The following is a 22,784-nucleotide window of genomic DNA, read 5'->3' as shown; positions in this document are numbered from 1 at the left end:
TTAATCCATTTATACATTACTCACTTCATCTTAAAATAGAAGTCTTCTTTACTATCTTTCTTTATTCCAAATTATTTGTTGTTTTACGATATCAATACTCGTTATGTCCCATTATAAATGAGCTTTTTGTCTATTTCACACATATTAAAAAAGTTGAATGATATCACCAGTCTCTCTAGCACTTACTATTTTATTGAATGAAATCAATATATGTTCCACCGTTTTGTGTAGGTTAAATTTTCAAAGTGTAGACCCACAATGATTTAAACTAATAAAGGAGTAAGTATTAAAGAGAGTGGTTAAAAGAGTGTTGTTAGCATTACTTTAAAAGAAAAATGTATAAGTGAAAGAGATAAAGAGAAAGTTAACATTAAATACCTTCGTACACAAAGGATAATTTGATAGTAGTAACATATATTTATGACAAATTTTTTACTACAAACACTTTTCTTAATATCTACCAATTTCTTAAACTATTCCTATAAAAAAGGAAAGAGTGAATACTATAATTCAAGACGGAGGGGTAATAAATAAGCATATGTTAATGAAAAAATAATAAATAATTCATTGTTCTTATAAAAAGGATAAATAATACGAGAAAAAAAATAGAAAAGATGACACCTAATATATGTGAAATGACAAAGTGAGTCGTTAATTGCTATGGAAGTAGTAATTATTTTGCTTAAACGCATTTTTGGTCCTCTATATTTTCCATCGTAGCAATTTTGCTCTCCTAAAAAAAATGTAAATTTGATCTCCAAATACATTTTGTAAAAAGGGTCATAATCGCAACTTTTTGACCACGTGTCCTAAAAAATGGTCATAATTCCAACTTTTTTGTAAGACAAGGGGCAACAAGAGCATATTTCTCTCAAAATTGCATTATTTTTTGTTAAGATGTAAAAATTGATACGATGCCAAATATAAGAGATCAAAATTACATTTAAACCTAATTATTTTCATAACGGAACAAATTGCGTCCGTGTCAAAGTGATTGCATCGTAACCGTAATAACTAGTCCCCACTTTGTCTTTATTTTCATACGTGCGACAAAAAGCTTTTAATATGACAACAAAAGAAATTAATGACCAAATTACACTTCCAAAAAACCAGCGTCTTATATGTTTAGGAATGATTTAGAAGTTCATAAATAATATTAGTCTGAAAAAGTTGTAGTAGAACCTAACTGATATGGAAACACCATTGTTAATCAAAAGCTTTACTTCAGAAAATGATTACTTGGCAGTGAAAAGTTTGAAGGATGTTAAACATGTTTTGTGGAGTGAGACAGTGAAGATATGGAAGATAGCACTTCCAGTGGCCTTGTGTTCACTGTTTCAGTTCCTCACAAACTCTTCAACTTCAGTCTATGCTGGTCATCTTGGAGACGTTGAGCTTTCTTCTTTCTCTCTTTTTCAAAGTATCATCAACTGCATCTATTCCTTGCTGGTTAGTTTCTATCTTTCTTATCACTCTCATTAATCCAAAGTTTTGTATTATGTTTATGTGGGAGCTCTAAAGCATGGGTACCTATAAAAAGGTGAAGTACCTGTAAAGGGTACTTTACCTGTATCGGGTACGCGTAGAGTACTTGTGGTTCTCCATTTCTGTTTATTTAGTGTTCACTCGTTTGCAAAAGTGAGTATCCTAAGGACACATTCATGGAGGTTATTCCCCACTTATATAAACACTTACTAGATGGTATGTTTCTTTAATGTGGAACATTTTTAAATTACACCAACACTAACTATTTACCAAGATTTTTTTTTTAAAGGTCTTACCAAGATTTTATTCTTTTCAACTTTCCACTTTTGTTGCTAGTGTTCCAACAAAAGTGTAGTTAGTTCAATGCTGAGGATGAAATGAGAGTAGAAGGATTTTAGTTATATGTTATTCTTACTTAGTTTAAAAGCAATGGGATAAAAAGGAATGTAGTGGAAGGAAATAACAAATTTGCATTACCACCGTAATATTTTTGGGTTAATACTGTTCGTGGTTCTTCTAATATTAGCGAATTTCGGTTTTAGTTCCAGTAAAATAAAAAAATTTGATTAGGTCCTAATAATTTCATATTTCTCCACTTTTGGTCCTTTTTTAACCACGTCAATAGATTCTGTATAAATTAGGTCCCTGTAATTTCAGATTCCTCTCACTTTTGGTCCCTGTAATTTCAGATTCCTCCACTTTTGGTCCCTGAAACGAGAGACCAAAAGTGGAAGAATTTGAAATTACAGGGACATAATCTAAATTTTTTTTTTTTACAGAGACTAAACCTGAAATTCGCTAATATTACATGAACCAAAATCGATATTAACCCAATATTTTTTTTAGATAAATTAAGAGTGACATCAAAGAGAGAATTAGATATCCCAACTCAGTTCAACTATACCTAGATTCATCCTTGAAGCGAATGTTGAACGAATTGATTTTGATGAGTTGTTTATTCTACTTTTTCGTTGGATAAGGAGTGAAAGGTTATGCTTTCATTGTTCTCCAAAGCCCCAATATGACAAAGTAATTCAAGGTCTTTCTCCATTACAGGACAACAGTGAGGTGGAGGGACCGGTGTCATCACATTAGGCAATTGTGTGTCACGGACACTTTCCTCCGAGGGATATTAATGTGATACCCGTGCGTTAATGTATCTATTATTGAACAATGTAATTTAAATAAAACAAAATAAATAATGATATCAAAATTCAAGTTGATATAATGGTTAAAATAATAAAGTAGATAAACATATAACATACAATAGACATTAAACAAATGACAAACAACTCATGACTACAAATTACATTACACCAAAGAAATGATATGGACGTAAAGATTCAAAGGCTACTAACCAGGATTAAAAATTAGTATAACACCTCTACTCAATTTCTTCTTTGCGGCAATAAAATCAACCATATTAATGATCCATGAATTTTTTTCCAAAGGATTTTATGAACAAAATTCATGTGAACACATTTTCATCAACAAAGCCTAGTGTTCATTCAAAATAACAATAAACATAATACGAATCATACACCATAAAATGGATTAAATAGTTTCTAATCTTACAAATCATAAGTTTTTAAGTTTAGTCGATATAAAATTTTAATGGTAATTTTAGTCCTTTACAAAATTAGAGCTTTTATTGTTGTAAAATAATTGATGCCCATATGCAGCGGTAAAATGTTGAAAAATCTGAAGAAGAAAAAAAAAATCTCATATTTAGCCTTGTCTTTTTTTTTTTTTAAAAAAAAAGAATTAACAGTGAAAAAAAATTCAACTCAATAAAATATTCTTGAAATTTTTTTATGTGGGACACCCTCTATAAATTCCTCTATAAATTCTATAGGCTCTTCAAATAGGTTTTAATGTGGGACATCCCCTATAAAAAATTTAAGTTGAATTTTATATTCAATTTTAATTCTAGACCATTCATTTGATAAAAAAATTAATAAACAATGACATGAAATTTTCTTAGAAGCTTATTTTTTTACTGATATATATAAGATTTTTGATTATTATTACCAAAAAAAATAATATATTTAAAGATTTTTTATCATGTGCAAATTTGCATATGTTAAGATGTTTAAGATAGTAATTTTGTCTTAGAACTTGCTCATTTTATATTAAATATGTAGCTTTTTAATAAATTATTGTTGTTTTTTAATAAAAAGTAACTACTTTTAATTGTTTTAGCATATGAAATCTTGCATTTAGACGAACCCTATAAAGATATATTTTTAAGGGTTAATATGTCTATACCCCCTGTAATTTAGTCGAGTTCCGGTTTAACCTTTGTAAAAAAAAAAAACGTTAAGATTCAACGTTGTAAAATAAGATTCTTTGATTTTAGCCCCTGACCTATGTGCCTGTGCAGAATTGTTGACGTGGCGAGTTGATGTGGCATGCTGACTATGCATATCTGATTATGTGGCATGTTAACTCTATAATTTTTTCTTTTTTTTAAAGGGTACATGTGGCATTTGTATTTTTTTTATAAGAAAAAGATAAAAAATTAAATAAATTCTGGAAAAATTAATAAAAATGAAAAATAATTAAAAAAATTAATTAAAATGAAAAAAAAATGATTAAAATATTTAAAAAAATGAAAACAATTATGAAAAATTAATAAAATGAAGAAAAAAAATTATGGTAAACTGAAAAGTAATGCAAAAACATAGAAAATTTAATAAAAAAATCTGGAAAAATTAAAATGAAAAATTCTAGAAAATTTAACAAAAAAATCCCGAAAATAAAAAAAAATCTGGAAAAAGTGATAAAAAATTTAAAAATTCTGGAAAAAATGTATATATATATCAAAATTTTCAAAAAATATAAAAAAGTTGAAAATATAATATTAAATAATTATTTTTTATTTTGAAAGTTTATTTCTAGAATTTTATTTTATTCCAAAATATAATCTAGATGAATAACAAGATACAATGGATATTGATTGACACACACCGGTATATAAGTCATGTTATACTATTGAATAACAAGCCCTTAATTCTATTATTCATGATCTAATGTTATGTTTTTTTAATTATTGAAATATTTTCCAATATTTTTCTTTTTTGCATAAAAAAGAAAAAATAAAACAAACTTTTTAATTTCGTAAAAAAATCTGAATTTTTTTTTTAAAAAATAAAAATATATTTTCTTATTATATTCATAAATTTCCAAATATTTTAAGCCCTTAAGTTCCTTATATTCATAAATTTTGAAATATATTAAGTTCCTGAATTTTCCAGAAATATGAATTCTTTGAAATATATTAATTTTTTCATATTTTTAACTTTTTCCAGATATTTTTATTATTTTTTAAATTTTCTAGAACTTTTTTTATTTTTATTAATTTTTCCAAATTTTTTTCATTCTTTTTTTTCACTTTTATTAAATTTTTCAGATTATTTTTTATTTTCATTAATTTTTTCTTTATTTTTTCATTTTTCCAGAATTTATTTAATTTTTTAAAAAAAAATCACAAATGTCACGTGTACCCTTTAAAAAAAATAAAATTAATTATACAGTCAGCGTCCATTATACACGTGTTAGGTTTTAAAAAAAAAAATTAAAATTAAAATAATTACACATTTGGGTGCCACGTCAACATCTGGATGGATCAGGGTGTTTTGTGGAGAATCTTCATATTATGGGTTGGAATCTAAACTTTTTTTTTTACAGGGGGTAAACCGGAACTCGCCCAAATTACAGGGGTAAAGACATGTTAACCCTATTTGTAATGTATGTTCCTCTCCAAAAAATTGTGTGCTTGTTTAAAGTATTATAACCTAATTTAATACAGGGATATATTTTAGTCTACGTGTTTAAAATTTATAACCTATCTTTCTTAAAATAAAAAAAAAAAAAGTATAACCTATCTTCATTGCCCCTAATATTGAAACTGAGCTAAAATTGATGTAAGATTTTTCTCTCCTTCTATTTCCTTCCGTTTGATCCCTCTGATAATTAATGAATCTAACCAAGAGCGGACCTGGAGTCTGAATATCACTGAGGCACTATCAGATGATTTACTATACTCAAATCAATTATGTAAACCAAATCAATGCTTACTAAAGAGAGATTAGTCACCCATAGTAGAAGCCTGATGATGTAGGAGCCTCAACAGGCTTGAATCCAAGCTCTAATGGCCTCCAACCATGAAGAGTCGTTTCTCACTCTCTTTCTCTATCTAGTTCATACTTAAGGGCTCAAGAATTCGCTAAAAAATCTGAATACAAATGTATTCATAAAAGTACAAAAAGTGCAAATTTGCTGAGCGAATACATGTTCACCCAGCGAATCGAGGTTTCTTCAATTGGAGGAGAAAGTTGTCTGGTCTTCAAACAGTCACTGAATTTCCTTACTTCGATGGGGAAATGTTGCTCATCCAGCAAAGGTGCTCTAGCCTTTCTTCTTTAAATTATCTGGAATTGCTCGCCTTCACCTCGCTTTGGCTCTCTTTCATCTTGCCTTGGCTCACTTAGCAAATGTACTTGTGCCAAAATTCTTTGCTTTGTAATCATGTGAAAACTCTACAAAAATGAATGGGAAATAGAAAATAGTAGCATTCTTCCATATAACTAATATAAACAGTATATTTACTATAAATTAGGGGTTTTCAGATAGATTACTTGTAAAATAAGAGTCAATAAGTACTAATGAAAATAACATGATTTTTACACTTATCAGTAACCGACCTAGGACCGAGGTAAAAAAGGAATTTCATCGCCTAAACACCATTTAAAGAAAATTAACATTTTCAAGAAATAGTAAAGGTAGGCCCCTAAGAACACTTGGATGAGATGATTTGAGTCTCTTTCATCTTGACGAGAGTTCACTTCAAAAATTAAAAAGAGTAAACTTGGGTTTGGAATTTTCTCTTTGCCACACGATGAGAAATAGTATTTAATTATTGGCTTAAAAGCACTTTTGACCCTTCAGGTTTGCAAAACTTGCAATTTTGGCCCCCCTATTTTCAAAATAGCACTATTGGTCCCCCAAGTTTTAGCCTCTTTGCTAAAGCTAGGCCCCCCTTACTTTTGACCGGTCAACGCTGATATGGATACATACAACATAAGGACTGTATAAATAGATTATTGGATATTATTTTATTATTTAATTATTAATAATAATTCATTTATCATTTATTAAATTAAAACTCAACAATCTTCATCTTCTACTTATATATTCATCTTCAATAATCATAAATTAATAATCAATCACACATAAAAAACAAAAAAACAAAAAAAAATCAATATTTAATCTTGATATAGCATTTCTTTAAAAAATTAGCGGGGGTTTTCTTAGCGCTTCAAAAGCGCTATTAAACGCTAAAATGAATGCTATTAAAGGGGGTATTTTGTAGAAGTGTTTCAATTATCATCATTCATCTCTTGAATCATAAAAATTAAAAAAAATTAAAAAAATTGAGTTTTAATTTAATAAATCATAAAATTAAAAAAAGGTGTCACATTAGCATTGACCAGTCCAAATTAAAAGGAACCTAGCTTTTGCAAAGTAGCTAAAACTTGGGGGAGCAAGAGTGCTATTTTGAAAATTCTCTTGTCACCTAAACAATTTTTTATTTTTTTTAGAGATTGTCACCTAAACAATTAACCAGTAACATTTGTTAATAAAAAAATATATCTCTAACTAAATTTCACATGTAAAATTACAGTTTGGTATGTCAACTGCACTAGCAACACTCTGTGGCCAAGCTTATGGTGCAAGACAATTTCAAAGTGCTGGTATTTATCTTCAAAGGTCATGGATTATACTCTTCACCACTTGCATACTAATCTTGCCTATTCATATATATGCAACCCCAATCTTAAAATTTCTTGGCCAAGAACAAGAAATAGCTGATCTAGCTGGCAAATATGCAATTCAAATAATTCCTTGCATGTTTTCCTTTGCTATCAATTTACCCATCAAGAAATTTCTTCAAGCACAATGCAAAGTTAATGTTATTATGTGCATATCACTATTGTTTTTACTCATACAAAATGGTCTACTTTACATCTTCATTTCTGTATTTGAGTGGGGAATATTTGGCTTAGCTCTGGCAAGTAATATCACAGGATGGGGATTTTCTATTGCTCTAGTAATTTATGTCATTGGTTGGTCCAAAGAAGGATGGAATGGATTATCTTGGATGGCATTTAGGGAACTATGGGAATTTACAATACTAAGTCTTGGTTCATCTGGAATGATTTGTTTAGAACAGTGGTATAGTGTTTGCATTATCCTTCTTGCTGGTCACCTTGATAATCCTGTGATTGCTCTTGGTTCCTATTCAATTTGGTAAGTATATATAAGATAATAAATAGGTTAAATTACATCATGGGTTTTTACGTTTACGGTTTGTATTAGATTGGTCATTTAAATTATTTTGGTCACTCATAAGTTCTTTAAGTGTGAAGTTTGTAATAGATTGGTCATTTAAGTTATTCTAGTCACACATTAGTCTTTCTGCCACATCATCGTTTTGGTTAACAAAAGGACTAAATTGAAAACGTTTACAAACTTAAAAGACTTATGTGTGACCAAAATAACTTAAAGAATTAATCTGTTACAAACCTCAAACTTAAATGACTTATGTGAGACCAAAATAACTTAAAGGACTAATCTATTACAAACCTCAAATTTAAAGGACCTCTGGTGTAATTTAGCCTAATAAATAATTTTCCTTCACTTATATTTATAATTTTGTCAACAAATCATAATAAATCATATTTGTTTTAAGAATTAATTAAAATTAAATTCAGAGATTTTTAATGATTTGACAATTATGATTGGTTGACAGTGTCAATGATCTCTACACCCACGGTGTACATGTGAATTAAATTCTAATTTTAAAGTATCTTGGTTTCTTGGTTTTCTTCATATATTTACTTTATTGCTTTTAGTCTTAATATTCAGGGTTGGAACTCCATGCTGCTTCTTGGAGTAAGTACAGCATTAAGGTGAGTAACTATAAGTTAAACAAATCAGGAAAATACTAACAATTATATTTAGGGCATTGTTTAAGCAATTTAAAGGAGTAATTTTTACATAAAAAGTTGTGTAATTTTAACTTTTCTATTTGCTTGATTTGCACTTTTTTAAGACGAAGTTTCATATTCTAAAAGTTTCTTAAACAATAATATTAGGGCACTTGTTAATATAATCTATATTTTTGTTAGCATAATCATTTTTATTTATATGTAACAAACGTGCCTTAGAATTTATTGTCAATCTAAAGTACTTAGTTGGTGAAAGTTTGTATGCATATATTGTAAACACTCATTGAGCCATGAAGTTGGCATGAACTCGAGGCAAAGGTCGTCAAAATCGAGAGTTAGAAATAAATTTGTTGTTTGTATGAAATTGGCTCATAGTCTCATACTAGTTTATCTCATATTAAAATAACATTAAAACCAATATATACATGACATATATACTTATATAATATTATAAACACGTCAATATTCAAATTTTCAACTCCGTTATAAAATAAGAAAATGGACATGAACAAAATCAAAGAAAATGAACTGAATGTGAAAAATTATATGAGAGAAAAGAAAAAAAAAATGCTTCTATAATTTTTTAGCCGAGTATACCTAGACTCGTAGGATCGTATGATCCCATGCTAACTCGTGATTTTAACAACCTTACTTGAGACTCAATTCATCTATAATTTTATTCTTTTGCAAAAAAAAAAAAGTTGAGGAAGAGAGAAATTATTATTATTAATTAAAGTGACATTAATTATTATTTTAGATTTATTTTTATGGGAATTTGAATTTCGTCCCCTCAGACCATAAGACAAAAACTCTTAGCAGTGAGTTGACACGTCATAATCATAGACACCTACACTTTTTCCTCAATAAATAAATAAATTTTAAAATAAAATTAAATCTAAGATGTTGATTTTGATTATATAGTTTTCCATATAATTTTTTTTCAATGCTCAAACTGACTATATATTGATTCTAATGTCTTGCAAGTGTTCGTGTCTCTCATACACTTGGAATGTCGCATCCAAGAGCATCCAAATACTCTTTCTTGGTAGCAATGTCTCAGTCTCTTCTCATTGGAATCATTTTCATGACTGTTATTTTCTTGAGCAAACAAGAATTTGCCACCATCTTTACCAAAAGTGTGGATATGATACATGCTGCTAGTGAATTAGCATATTTTCTTGGTATAACCATGGTTCTCAACAGTATTTCACAAACTATATCAGGTAATTACTTGCTTAGTTGACTACAAAATGTTCAATTTGTTGTCTGCAGTGTGAGTTATATGTCTCACATCGGATAGAGAAGTAAATGTTTAATACCTTATAAGCAAGAGGATTCATAAACTCATTGTTAGAAAGTTTTGGATAAGAGTGTGACGGCTCTTTCGCTTGTGCGGTTGTTCCGGCCTTGATGTGGACGGTCCCCCAGACTCCCCTTAGACCCAACACAATTTATAGCATATAGTCTCAGTCTCATGAGTGCTTCTTATATTACACTATTATTTACATTTTAATTTTGAGGAGGTTTTTATAGGTGTGGTCATTGGATGTGGATGGCAAGTTATGGTTGGTTACATAAACTTGGGATGTTATTACATTATTGGACTCCCTATTGCAATTTTCCTTGGTTTCAACCAGCATTTAGGGGTCAAGGTATAACACTAAATTCTTTCTCTAGAAAATGTTTCCTCCTTAAATCATGAATGAAGTTTCTTATATATTTACCTATATTAAGTGTATATGCTAACATAATTCATCTTTATGAAATGGACTTCTAAGATGAAGAGTGTCACTCTTTATAAACTATTTTTAAATTTTAGGTTTTACCTCTATTCAATATGAAACTTGAATTCTTCCAATACTTACACGTTCAACAATATTGAGCATGGTACATGAAAATGAATAGCGTTTTGAGTTAGATATAACTCATTTTTACAAAGATTTTATAAAGTAAAATTATCACTCAATAAAAAATAAAAAAATATTATCCCACGTAAGGAAATTTAGATCTTATCTCTTTTCAATATGTGGATTTCGAATTGTCCATTATCCCACGTAAGGAAATTTACATGAAATGATATGAATCTCTTTCAACATTATATGGGATCTTGAGTTAGAACCGGTTAAACTTTTGAAAAAGAACAATTGTTATACAGTATATTTTTACTTCACTCAAAGTGGTTTCTAATTCGGCCAATCACCACTTATCTATTAAAAAAAAAAGGAAATTTGAGCATTATCTATTAAAAAAATGTTGCTTATATTTTGAATATTTACATTTTTTTGGTGCAAAGAATATTTTTTACATTTAAATTTGTCATTTTACCATTACTTTGCTTGGCAAACGACCATGGCATTGATGTGCAAAGAATATTATGATTTTCTTACAAATTTACATCTTGTGGCTTAGGGTTTATGGGGAGGCACGATATGCGCCATTATTCTTCAGATAATAATCCTCGTAGTCATTATTTGTAAGACCAACTGGACCAAGGAGGTAATTATGTTTGATTATTATTTTAATTAAAATATTAAATTTTTAGCATCCAATTAAGTCTATGTTTGTCTCGGTTAGTTTAGCTCGTTTGTTAAGGATATAATATATGCAGAGGGCTGAGATTTAAACTCTGGACATCCCATTTGTTCATCATAAAAGATTAATTTCTAATCGCTAGACTACTTAATAAAAAAAAAAAGTTTTTGGGTATATGCCTTGTTCATTATTCTAGCAATGAGTGATTTTTATCCTATCCTACCAAGATCATCTTTTAGACCTTGTATTATTTTATTTTTCATAAACCATCAATTTAGTCTTTAAATTATCATTCTCTCTAATTAAGTATCCCTCTTTTTTATTTTAACAAAACATTATAATTATCCTGGTGATTATAGTTCAGGTGATATGAAAATTCCCTTTCAATATTTTTCTATTGTGATATGCAGGAGATGGAGTCCAAACAACGTATTTTTTCAGTTATTCAAGCGTTGAATTTTTAACCACTATGCTACTTGATCAAAAAAACTAAAAAATTTCATTATAATTTAATAGGGACTAAACTCGAAAGTACGTGATTTTATAAGGACTAAAAATATATTTTACTTTAATAAATGTAAATATTTTAGTTTTAACCGGTGATGGAAACGATGCTTAGTGAATTGTGTGATATGATAAGTTGCTACTGATCAATTTAGAGTCTACTCTGATTCCATTATATTTTTCCTTTTTGCCCTTAATTTTTTCTACAACTTGTTTTAATTTAGATCTCTAATAATATAAACTAATTGAGTGATATGATAAATCAAATCACTCAAGTTTTGCAGGGCTAAATGTTAGTATTTGATAGTATAATTTATGGAATATGATTGCAGGTAGAGCAAACAGCAAATCGCATGCAAATCTGGATCTCTAACAAGTAACAACCTTCAAAAGGACATGTATGATAATAGGCTAGGACTACTTATTTGGTGCAATGCAGAAGTTTGTTTTAATTATTTGATCAATAAGTTTTATTATTGAATCAAATGAGATATGTTGGGACATATTCCTCTTAATCTAATGGTGTAAATAAAACTTATGTGTGCATGCATTTGATTTTGGAAGTTGAATTTGATGAGATATGGCCTAATGTATGCTTATAAGTGAGACATTTAATTTTGGAAGTTGAATTTGTTGGATTGAGTTATGTACAACTCAAATTTTCGAGATAATGTAATAGTTACGCGCCAATAGAGATGACAATGGATAAGGTCCGGGTAAGATACTATAGAGCAAGTCTCAAACCTACGGCTTGAAAAATTACTCGTACCGGCGTATGTAGCAACTTTACCTACTCGCACCGGCATATGTAGCAAGTTTATACCTGAGTGGGCATCCAAGTATTCATACAAGTACTCATTACCCGCATATCACAACTATTATTGTGATTCAATTCAAAAACCATTCAAACATGTCCAATACTTGTTTCATATCTTTTAATTGAAATGCAAAATTATGTTACTAATAAGTTAACCAAGCATAAGGAATGATAGAGTTTAATTCGATACACTGTACATATGTACCATAGGTAGAAATTCCTCTTTACATCCTCCCTTGTGCTCACAAATCAAACTAACCTAAGGCCAATTTCATATTAATCTCTTTAAATATATAATGTGATTCATATTTAAATAGGCTAACGAGCTAATAAGTTAATGATATTAAATTATTGGCCAAATATCATGTTCGGTCATTTGACAGAATTCTCAAGTTAATCCTTTAAGTTTCAAAAGATTCAAATAAGTCATATTAGTTTATAAACTATTTTACCGTTACTCCTGTTAGTTATTAATTAATTGATGCTGATGTAACCGTTAAATTGTTGACCTGGATCAAACATTGCCTTTTAAAAGTTCCAGGGTGTCAAAATATTACATTTAATGGTTACAAATGATCATTCTAGCACTGTAAATGTCGTTTAATAGTGCTAGAAAGACATTTGTTGTTGTAAATAGTTGCCTTTCTAGCACTATAATTGATTTTGTGACATTAAACATAGAGCTTGTTTGGCCAAGCTTTTTTGGGCTTCTCTTCTCCTTATAAGGAGAAAGTAGGGCCAAACACATTTCTAATAAAGCTATTTACCCCAAGAAGTAGCTTTTGTTCAATGTACAAAATTGAATAGATTGAGCTTCTACGAGAAGCTATAGAAATGAACTTTTGGAAAAAATTCGGAGCTATAGTGTTTGACACCCTGGAACTTTTAAAATGCAACGTTTGATCCAAGTCAACAATTTAACGGTTACATCAACATCAATTAAATAATAACTGACAACAGAGGGTAACAGTGAAATAATTTATCAACTAAAATGACATATTTAAAACTTTTGAAACTTAAAAACTAAATTCTGTCAAACAAAGACTAACTTGAAAATTCTATCAAATTAAAAGGACCAAAAGTGATATTTGGCCTAAATTATATAGCACTTATTTGGAAAGTCTCCAAAACTGTTCTCTAAACAATCCAATCAATGATTGCTAGACACCTCAAAAGTGCTTACCTTGCTGAAGATAGCCTATCGAATTTTAGATACAAAAATAGCTAATCGAGATATGACCCAATCAAGGGCCAAAAGTGCTTACCTTGGTGAAAATACCAGATTAGATTTTACATCCTAAAATACCTAATCGAGAGTTACAACCTGTTCAAGAGCAAAATTGAGGTGTTTATGCCGTTCAAATTCTATAATCCGAATTGTGCATAGGACACACGTGAAGCTCATAGGGTGGGAAAAGAAACAGCCCTAAATTATAGTAGCACGTCCATTGGCAAATTATAAAACAAATTATTAAGCAAACAAACTCTAAACACATATCACACACAATAAGAGTATACTAGGAGAGAATTCCTTAAAACAAAATTGAAATCCTAGGTTGCATTGTCATCAAAAATATCCTAGGTTGCTAAAGTTACAGAATTACATGCTTTATCAAAAGCAGGCTAGACTATTCAGCATCTTTTTTCTTCTTAGGCATTCTGTATCCACCAACAACACAAGCATGGTCCCTCTCAAATGGTTCGAGAGTGACTTGCTCAAATGGCTTAAATTGATCTGCCTTCAACTTGTTCACCTCACTGCTGAACACTGCCTCGGCAGGGACTGTCGAATCAATGCAATTGGCCTACCATACAAAATAAATTTGTTATTAAGCTGGATTTTAGATTACTTTACAGCTTTAACAACCATTTACTATCCAATGAAAACTAACATGAAAACTAATTTACAGGAATTGATTCTCTCAAGTGAAATTCCCTCAATTTTCTTAGTGGTTACATCTAAATCATTAAACATTAGAGAAAAAGATAGATAAAATTATAATGAAAAGAGGATATTTAATCATTAAGCAAGAAACTATTGCACCAGCACTATCGTTTAACATAATAGAACAGTATAAAACAGAAAAACAAACAAAACTTTTGATGTGCATCAGTCAGTATCTCGGGTCTACATCATCCAAGAAGTCTTGAAGGGGAATCCGAGTAACTCATCACATGCACAGATATACATATATATGTCCTAACCAAAACACTTGAAATTTTAAAATGAAAATTAAAAAACAAAATCATACTTATATTCCTAAAATTTGAGAAACAAAATAACTTAATGAGAACACTGATATATTTGTCAAAAAAAAATGAAAGGAAGCAGCCAGAACACTAGGGAAAACTAAACAGGACCCAATATACAGCTAATGAAACAATGTGATAAAAGTCATATCAAATTAAATTTGGCTTCGGAACAAACCTTGATGGATATAACAAAGTGGCCTCCAGCTTTGAGGTAATATGAAGCATTCAGCCCTAATATTCTAGCCTGCAAATCTCATCAAATTAGAACAAACAAAACTGATTCTTAACAGAGTCTCATCCAACTCATTTTGGTGTCTCTATTATTCAAAACTTTTTCTTCAAATGAGATTCTTTTATAGAAAACAAACAAACATCAAATGTAAAAAATGAAAAAACTGAAAAGTACCAAACTTATAAAAAAGGTTGCACTGAAAAAGAAAAAACATAATAAAATTGTATAGAAAAAGAGAAGCAAATTTGTTATGTGCATCAGCATCTCGGGTCTACATCATTCAAGAAGTCTTGAAGGGGAATCCGAGTAACTCATCATATGCACTGATATTATAGTAACAGAAACATTTTATACTTTGAAATGAATGATGTAAAACAAAAAAAAAAAAAGGATTTAAAATACAAGTTTAGAGAAACTAAGCAAAACATGAAAAATGAAATCTAGCTGTAAGCTTTAAAGTCGGTGGATATATGTCAAAACTGTTGATTCATGCAAAAACAAGTAGATATGATCATAAGACAGTTATTAAAGCAAAACAACAACATATCACCTCATGAAGTAAAGAGAAAAAATATATATAAGTTCTGAATCTACTTGGCTAGAAGTAGTTGATAAATATTAGTGATATAACATATATAACGTTCAGGGAAAAAATATTCTGGTACCATCGTTTAAAATAAATCAGTGAAAAAATTGACCACACCTGATCAGGCTGAGCAACATCAGAAAATATGACATCTACCATGCCAACTAACATTCTATACTTGGCTGGATGTCTAGCATCCTCAATAATTGGAATGACATTAGTACGTTTCTTAGCCATGTTAACCAAATCACGTCCACTTCGATGGGAGAATTCTACTGCATACACAACTCCGGTCTACATACACATAATATGATATTCCCATCAGACTTACACAACATACGTAAAAAAAAATATATATATAACAATTTGAATGAACACTTACTGGACCAACAATATCGGACACATGAGAGACAGTTGTCCCAGAAGCAGCTCCTAAGTAAAGGACTTTAGCACCAGGTTTCTTTATAAAATAGAAAACATAGATGTCAATATAATGCTTCTGAAAGACAATGTCAAGTAAGAGATTATGCTTAAGCAAAACGAAGTCGCTTACAATCCATATGTTGTCAACACCACCAAGGACAGCAGCTGCCAACTTGGAGCGGAAAGGGTTCCAAATTCTATACTCAACTTTTGTACCATCCTCATTCTGCACAATGTACATATCACCAAATTGTAATGACACAATAAACTAATGGAAAGTACTACGCAGTAAATAGCCAAAGTTTTCATCATTTCGAGTGTTGATTAAGTATATACTTATGTTATAATCAATCATTAATTATTTGCATCATTTATACTGTACATTATATTAACCATTTATATTGTACACAAATAAAAATTATTTCGCATGGTTTGAAAAGATATTGTTGTTGTAAAATCATGTAAAAGAGTGAACACTATTGTCTAGTGAAGTGTAAAATATACTTAAACAACACTCCAAATGCTTACTTCAAAACATGCAGAGGTAAATTTAACTCAATCTATTACCACTTAATTAAAAAGTACAAAATGAATTCAAACCAACGAGAAATAAATTACCTGCACAGAAACTCTCTTCTCATTATAAACAGCCTCACCAGGAACAAGATTCTTAGTAACAAGAGCATCTTCTTTACCCTTAGCAATGAAAATACCTTCGTGTCTATGAGGCTCAACAACAACCTTGCTACCTCCTTTCATTCCACCTCTTCCGCCACCACGACCCCTTCCTCCTCCACGGGCTCCTCTGCCACCTCCAAAACCTCTACCACCACCACGAGGCTTAAAATCTCCTCCTCTTCCTCCACCAAAACCTCTACCTCCGCCACCACCTCTTCCTCCTCTGTCACCTCCTCTTCCTCCAAACCCACCACGACCTGCACATATTCAAAAATTCCATTATCAACACAAATCCAGCTAGATCACAACATGCTTCTACAAATAAAATCAACATTCTTCAAACACTACACAGTTCATAAAAACTCAGTAAAAATAGGATTCGGGTAAGTTCAGTCAAACTGCAGTGTCATCCTGCACACAAACCGGATCGCTAAAAATCATTGCTTTGAGCCCACTTACTATAACTTTACTATAAACCCAATTGAATTAAACAAATGAAAGTCAACAAAAACAACATCAATGAAAAGCAACATTTTTCAAACACTACACAGTTCATAAAAAATTAAATTAAATTAAATTAAATAAATGATCATTCCTTCAAGCCTGTTGCTATAAACCCATTTGATTTCAACAAATGAAACCCAACAAAAACATCATTAATGACTCCAAAATCCAAAATTTCTAATCAACTAACTAATATTTCAACAAATCAATATTCAATATGATAAAATAAACAAAAGGGTACTCTTTAATTAAAAAATTAAGAAAAATTGATTGAAACAGAAAAATCTTGATAGTGTTTACTGAAACACAAAACCAGCTAGATCCTCAAACGCTGCACACTTCTTAAAAAAAAAAAAAATAGCAAACAAAAATCATTCCTTTAAGCATATTGATATTTCAACACAAAGGTAAAAAAAAAAATGAAAAAAACAATTCATTAATGAGTTAAAAATCCGAACTTTCTATTAAATTAACTAATAATTAACCAAACCCATATCAAATATGACAAATTAAACAAGAGTGTATTATTATACTCAAAATTACTGAAAAATTTAGAAAATTGAATTGAAACAGGAAAAGGTTAGTAGAATTTTTTGATACCTCGAGGAGGAGCCATGTTCAAGAGATTGCAAAGATTGGTGTTAACGGCGACAAAGGTTTACAACAGTGAACTGAACTGTGAGAAGAATAGGGTTTAAGCAGAAGAAAATGAATTTATAGCTGAAACTAGGGTTTGTGATTTTTTATTTTTTTCTATGCCTCGGGAGTGAAAAGAGAGATACGGGAAACGGGTTGACCCGGAAGTCCAGATAAAAAGCCCAATACATTTTTTTTCCTTCCGCGTGAATACGGATATAAAATTGCTTTTCTTACGTACAAATCTTCCTAATATCCATTGTAATTTACTAAAAAGTCATCAACGGTGGTAAACTACTTTTTAGCAATCCGGCAGCAGTTAACTGCCGCTGGTGTCAGCGGTAGTTAACTGTCGTTGATCTGTTTATAAGAACAGAACAGACATAGGAGTTTCCAAAACTCCATCGTTGCGTTTTTGGATTTATTAGGTGCGATTTTCACCAAGCATAAGTCATTTCAAGCCAATTCTAAGCACATAATCCAATAAGTGTTTTTAATCTTATTGCATTGAATCTTTAACTTTATAATATAAATTAATATGTTAATATCAATTTACATATTAATTGTTAAATATAATTTAGTCTTTAACTTTAAGAGAGTTGTGCGATAACACGGGTCAAACATCTAGTTCTTTAAAAAACTCGAATAAAATACATTCAAACCGCCTACTTTAACTCTAAAATAATTTTAAAAATGAATTAAAAATTCTATATGATTTCCTCTTATCATACACTACTTACTACGATGCGAAGGACTAAAAGTTTTTCTTAACAATAGCAAATCGAAGTACAAAATCTAGTGTCGATGTGTTTATAAAATCTCAAATCAAGCCTTTAATGGTTTCTCAATATATATAGTGATCTTCTGTTTAAATAAAGATCGGCCTTCTTAACTTGAATTACCAAAAATATGACGATAAGAATAACTGAATAAGATTATTGTTATTTGTCCATCATACATAATATTATATCTTAACTAAGAAGAAAAACTAAATAGATATTTGCATCTTCACAAAGATATTTGTTTCAACCCTTGAAGAAAATTTTAAATAAAATTTTAAAATGCATCTAGAGATACATTTATCTTTATTTTATGGGCCAAGGACACATTTATTGAAAAATTGTACATTAGTAAGGAAAATATTTGTGACTCTTTTTTACTGGCCGCCAACAAAAGTCGTGCTCATGTTCATGTTATTATGATGACATAAACTTCAATGCTTCCATGCGTAGGTTCTTCACAAGTTCCTTTATGCACATGTTGTAGCCTTCATCCAACTATAAAATAATTAAGATTAATATTAAATACAGTGGTAAATAATATAACAAAAAACACCAAAATAAAAAGACAACAAAATGATTATATTGAGCAATTATAGTGGAAAACAACCTAGAAAAAAATACTTCTTATATGATAACAATTATAATAATAATATAAATTTTTTTGTCAATATAATAATAGTAATAATGATGGCATCAAAAATTAAAAAATTGTGAAAAACAATATTAGTGGCAATTTAAAGGTAGATAGAGAGATGGTCTCTACCTGAGCAATAATAGTAATGTCGAGGATAGAATCTCCAAAAGGTAAGACACTATTATTGACAACGAATAGTTTAAACCTTTGAATCTCAACCATAATTTTAACTAGAAGCCCTATGTGCTCTTGGCATTGGATTCGAATCAACATATATTTTCCTAAGATTCTTGCTTCCACTTGAAATGGTAAATCAACAACACAATCAATGCTCTCATCACATGACGAGGAGTTGTCATTGTTGCAGAGGCCTGGTTTGGTCAAGATTATCGGTGACTCTATTTTTGTTTTCTCATTTTGTTCTTCCAAAATTATCAAACGCTTTTTAAGCTCTTTCAAATATTTGATAGTGTCAACTAATACAGAATATTTGTCCACCTAACAGATTTTTACACAATCGATCAGTGAGTAGTGTGACAAAAAATAGACTAACCAAGATTATTTCATAGAAAGAAAAATACATGATCTAATTATCAATAAGTAAGTGAGAAAATTACTTATTGTACCTTTTTAAGGTTAGGAACAAGAGCTGCAAGAGCAATGAAGTTTTGGGTGAGTTTCTCTCTTCTCTTTCTCTCAGCCATGATATGATCTTGACCTTGATGTGTACGAGACCTTTTGCTCTTTGAGGTTTTTGTTTCCAAGTTTTGTTTTGAGTTTAAGGTAGGGTCAAATCCACATAATTGTGAGGACTTTGTAGTGGGTGAATTTGGAGAGTTGTCAAAAGATGGAATTTGAAACTGTAAAGATGAGTTAGATGGAGAAAGTTTTGGTGAAAAGGTTTCATTGACTTTGTTGCTATGATCAATTGTTTTCAGCTCCATATTTGTTTCATAACATGATGAGTTGCTAAGAGATTTGGGAGTGGACCCTGAAGTGAAACATTGTTGTTTGTTTTGTTCTTGGAATACATTACCTATGTCATGTGAAAGAAACTCTACCACATCTGTATCAAGAAAATTCAGGTTGCTTTCCTCTGCAAATAAATTGTATTCGTCCATTTCCTGCAAAAAAAAGGAAAATGAAAAAGAATGAGAAATGCTAACGAAGCGCTCTTATTAGAGCATTGGTCAGTAACTTTAAATAGTAAGTTTTTGTTAAAGTTTTTGACTTTTTAAAGAATAATTTTTTCATTAAAAATCCTTAATGAGTGTCCTCAAGACACTTGTTAGCAAAATCTTTAAAGAACTAATTTGTAATCAAAACCATTTTTGGATTTAGAAAATAAGAAGAATGAATTTAACTTTTGATTTTCTTACCAAATCAGATAACCAGCTGTTGGTTGATGATACGTTCATTGTTGTGTTGTTGATTTCTTCCATTGTCTCAATCAAATTGGGTAACACTTGTATACTAAAATTAAAACAGGAAAGAGGAAGGCTAGTGCTATTTGTGGTGAATTAGAGTTTCCATTGTTAGATCATTTTATAGGACTAAATTTTAAACACGTGTGGTATGTATCATTTATTGGCAACATGCTTTATATTTTTTTTTTTTTGGAGAAGTGTGTTATATCAATTACACACAAGTGGGAACATGCTATATATTATTTGCTCCGTTCCTTTTTAGATGTCACTTTTTGGAGAAAAGTTTTGTTTTTATTTAACTGTCACTTTCAAAGTTCAATGCAACATTAAATGTTGTTTTACCAATATTATCCTTAGTTATTTATTGCGGAGAGAAATATATGAAATGAGATATTAAATGAATAAGGTCATTATAGTAAAAGTATAACTTATTGCATCAAAAGTAGTATCAATTATTGATTGTCTTAGTTTGTGTAAAATGTCAAAATGTGACAATTAAAAAGGAATGGAGGTAATATTTTTTTAGGGGATACTAGTATTTTTTTAATAAGTTAATATACTACTATATCATTAAAAGAAGAAAATTGATAAGCTAATGGTGTAATTTTTTTAAAAAACTAAAAACAAATTCTATATATATTTATAAAACCTATTTACTTAATTATCATTTTTATTTACTATCTCCGGTCACATTTATAAACAACTTTTCTTCTCTTAGATTCATTAATAACTATATATATGAATTATAATATACTTCAGATAGATCAGTTGTTAAATGTATATGAACTATAATATATTTCACATATATCAGTTCTTAAATGAATTTAAAAAAGCAACAATAGCTTATAAATACGACCAAGAATACATGAGATAAATGAGTCAACAAAAATTGAAATATTTGGTTTACATCGTGGATCAAATAAATCAACTTTAGTTGACGTATTTGTCTCGTATAAAAATGATCGAAAAAAATATTTTATTTGACCTAATACACCAATCCTCTTTGGCTAACTTGTTTACAACCAGTTATGGCGTCAATACTCTAATGCTCAATAGGCCAAGTTGTTCTATATTGTAAGGTAGTAAAAGACATTCATGTAGTTCCGTGAGCATAGCTCATTTGGTTGGAAAATGCATTCTTATATGCAGAGATCGGGGTTCTAACTCTGAACACCCTACTTATTCACCTTAAAAAAATTGAATTCTAACTATTAGACTACCTGACAAAAAAAAAAAAAATTCATGTAAAAAAATAAAACTTTGAGTGGACACTCATGTATGACTACGTATATATACCCCACTTCTGTGTGCCTTTATGATGTGTTGGGACCGTACCCAGCTCCCGACAGTGGAGGAATTGAAATGCTATTGTATTACGTACAGTTGGAAGTTGGAACTTTAATTCAGGAAAGAAAGAAAAAACTTTTTTTTTGAGAGAAAAGAAAAAAAAAACTTATTAACAGAATGAACAAATAAGGAAAAATAAGGACATAAACACCGACAAAAAAAGAAAATAAATTTCTGATGAAGAAGCAATGTGGAGCAATGTTGATTTAAAGCAGGTGCTAATTAGGGTTTGGTTTGATGTTATATGAATCGAAAATACGAGTTACGAATCCTTTCCTGTTGAACGATAATAGAAATAAGGTAATCTGTATTTTTAATTTATTTTAAAATAATTTACTTGATTGATTTTAAGATTTTAAAATAATTTCCTTAAAAAAAAGGTTTTAAAATAATTTCCTTAAAAAAAAGGTTTTAAAATAATTTATTTTAGGGCTAATTAAGTTTTTGGTCCCTATAAATATCTGCAGTTTTGTTTTTATTATAAAACTCAATATAAAACTAACGAAAATTTGGACCTAAAAATAAATAATTTATTTTGACGGAACCTTTTATAATGTTTTAAACAAGTATGTAAAAAATTATTAAAAAATTTAAAATTTTAAGCATAATTAAATAAATTTTAATTTAACAAGGACTAAAAATATTAACGGTATTTTGAAACATTATAGGGACTAAAAACAAAACTGCAGATACTTATAGGAATCAAAAACTTAATTAACCCTTTATTTTAAAGTTTGGTTAGCTATCGGTATTTTGAAACAAAATTTGTTTAAACATTTTATTTATTTTTTAAAATAAATTAATATAAAGTATGACATGACCTTGATTGATTAGATAATGGATACATATTCAACTAAATTACTTTTTTTTTTTTTTTATAAATAATTCAACTAAATAACTTGAGTACAATTTTATTCATATATAAATAAAT

The 22,784-nt window shown here is 29.5% G+C and overlaps 3 protein-coding genes and 2 non-coding genes across 5 annotated transcripts; 1 reads left to right on the top strand and 4 right to left on the bottom strand.

Moving 5' to 3' along the window:
- Nucleotides 1-1,077: 1,077 nt before the first annotated feature.
- LOC25496401 (protein DETOXIFICATION 34) lies at nucleotides 1,078-12,136 on the top strand. Its single transcript, XM_013596721.3, has 7 exons — nucleotides 1,078-1,449; nucleotides 7,172-7,797; nucleotides 8,403-8,459; nucleotides 9,483-9,721; nucleotides 10,032-10,150; nucleotides 10,908-10,994; nucleotides 11,867-12,136. Exons 1-7 carry the CDS (start codon nucleotides 1,192-1,194, stop codon nucleotides 11,912-11,914), a joined length of 1,434 nt encoding a protein of 477 aa, XP_013452175.1. The 5' UTR covers nucleotides 1,078-1,191; the 3' UTR covers nucleotides 11,915-12,136.
- A 1,663-nt stretch (nucleotides 12,137-13,799) lies between these two features.
- LOC25496400 (rRNA 2'-O-methyltransferase fibrillarin 1) lies at nucleotides 13,800-17,780 on the bottom strand. Its single transcript, XM_013596717.3, has 7 exons — nucleotides 17,628-17,780; nucleotides 16,464-16,780; nucleotides 15,976-16,071; nucleotides 15,805-15,882; nucleotides 15,540-15,716; nucleotides 14,780-14,848; nucleotides 13,800-14,156 (listed from the first exon to the last, which is right to left on the bottom strand). The coding sequence occupies exons 1-7, from the start codon at nucleotides 17,641-17,643 to the stop codon at nucleotides 13,980-13,982; spliced, it is 930 nt and encodes a 309-aa protein (XP_013452171.1). The 5' UTR covers nucleotides 17,644-17,780; the 3' UTR covers nucleotides 13,800-13,979.
- On the bottom strand, nucleotides 14,458-14,532 carry LOC112416138 (small nucleolar RNA snoR60). Its single transcript, XR_003006452.1, has one exon. It is a non-coding gene; the product is annotated as a small nucleolar RNA snoR60 (small nucleolar RNA).
- LOC112416137 (small nucleolar RNA snoR60) lies at nucleotides 15,090-15,160 on the bottom strand. Its single transcript, XR_003006451.1, has one exon. It is a non-coding gene; the product is annotated as a small nucleolar RNA snoR60 (small nucleolar RNA).
- Nucleotides 17,781-18,682: 902 nt separating the features above from the next.
- On the bottom strand, nucleotides 18,683-20,619 carry LOC25496399 (transcription factor bHLH19). Its single transcript, XM_013596716.3, has 4 exons — nucleotides 20,459-20,619; nucleotides 19,706-20,203; nucleotides 19,209-19,577; nucleotides 18,683-18,940 (listed from the first exon to the last, which is right to left on the bottom strand). Exons 1-4 carry the CDS (start codon nucleotides 20,519-20,521, stop codon nucleotides 18,860-18,862), a joined length of 1,011 nt encoding a protein of 336 aa, XP_013452170.2. The 5' UTR covers nucleotides 20,522-20,619; the 3' UTR covers nucleotides 18,683-18,859.
- Nucleotides 20,620-22,784: the final 2,165 nt, after the last annotated feature.

This window comes from Medicago truncatula, chromosome 6 (assembly GCF_003473485.1).
Source record: "Medicago truncatula cultivar Jemalong A17 chromosome 6, MtrunA17r5.0-ANR, whole genome shotgun sequence".
Classification (NCBI taxonomy): domain Eukaryota; kingdom Viridiplantae; phylum Streptophyta; class Magnoliopsida; order Fabales; family Fabaceae; genus Medicago; species Medicago truncatula.
This window is presented reverse-complemented; position numbering and strand designations above follow the sequence as displayed.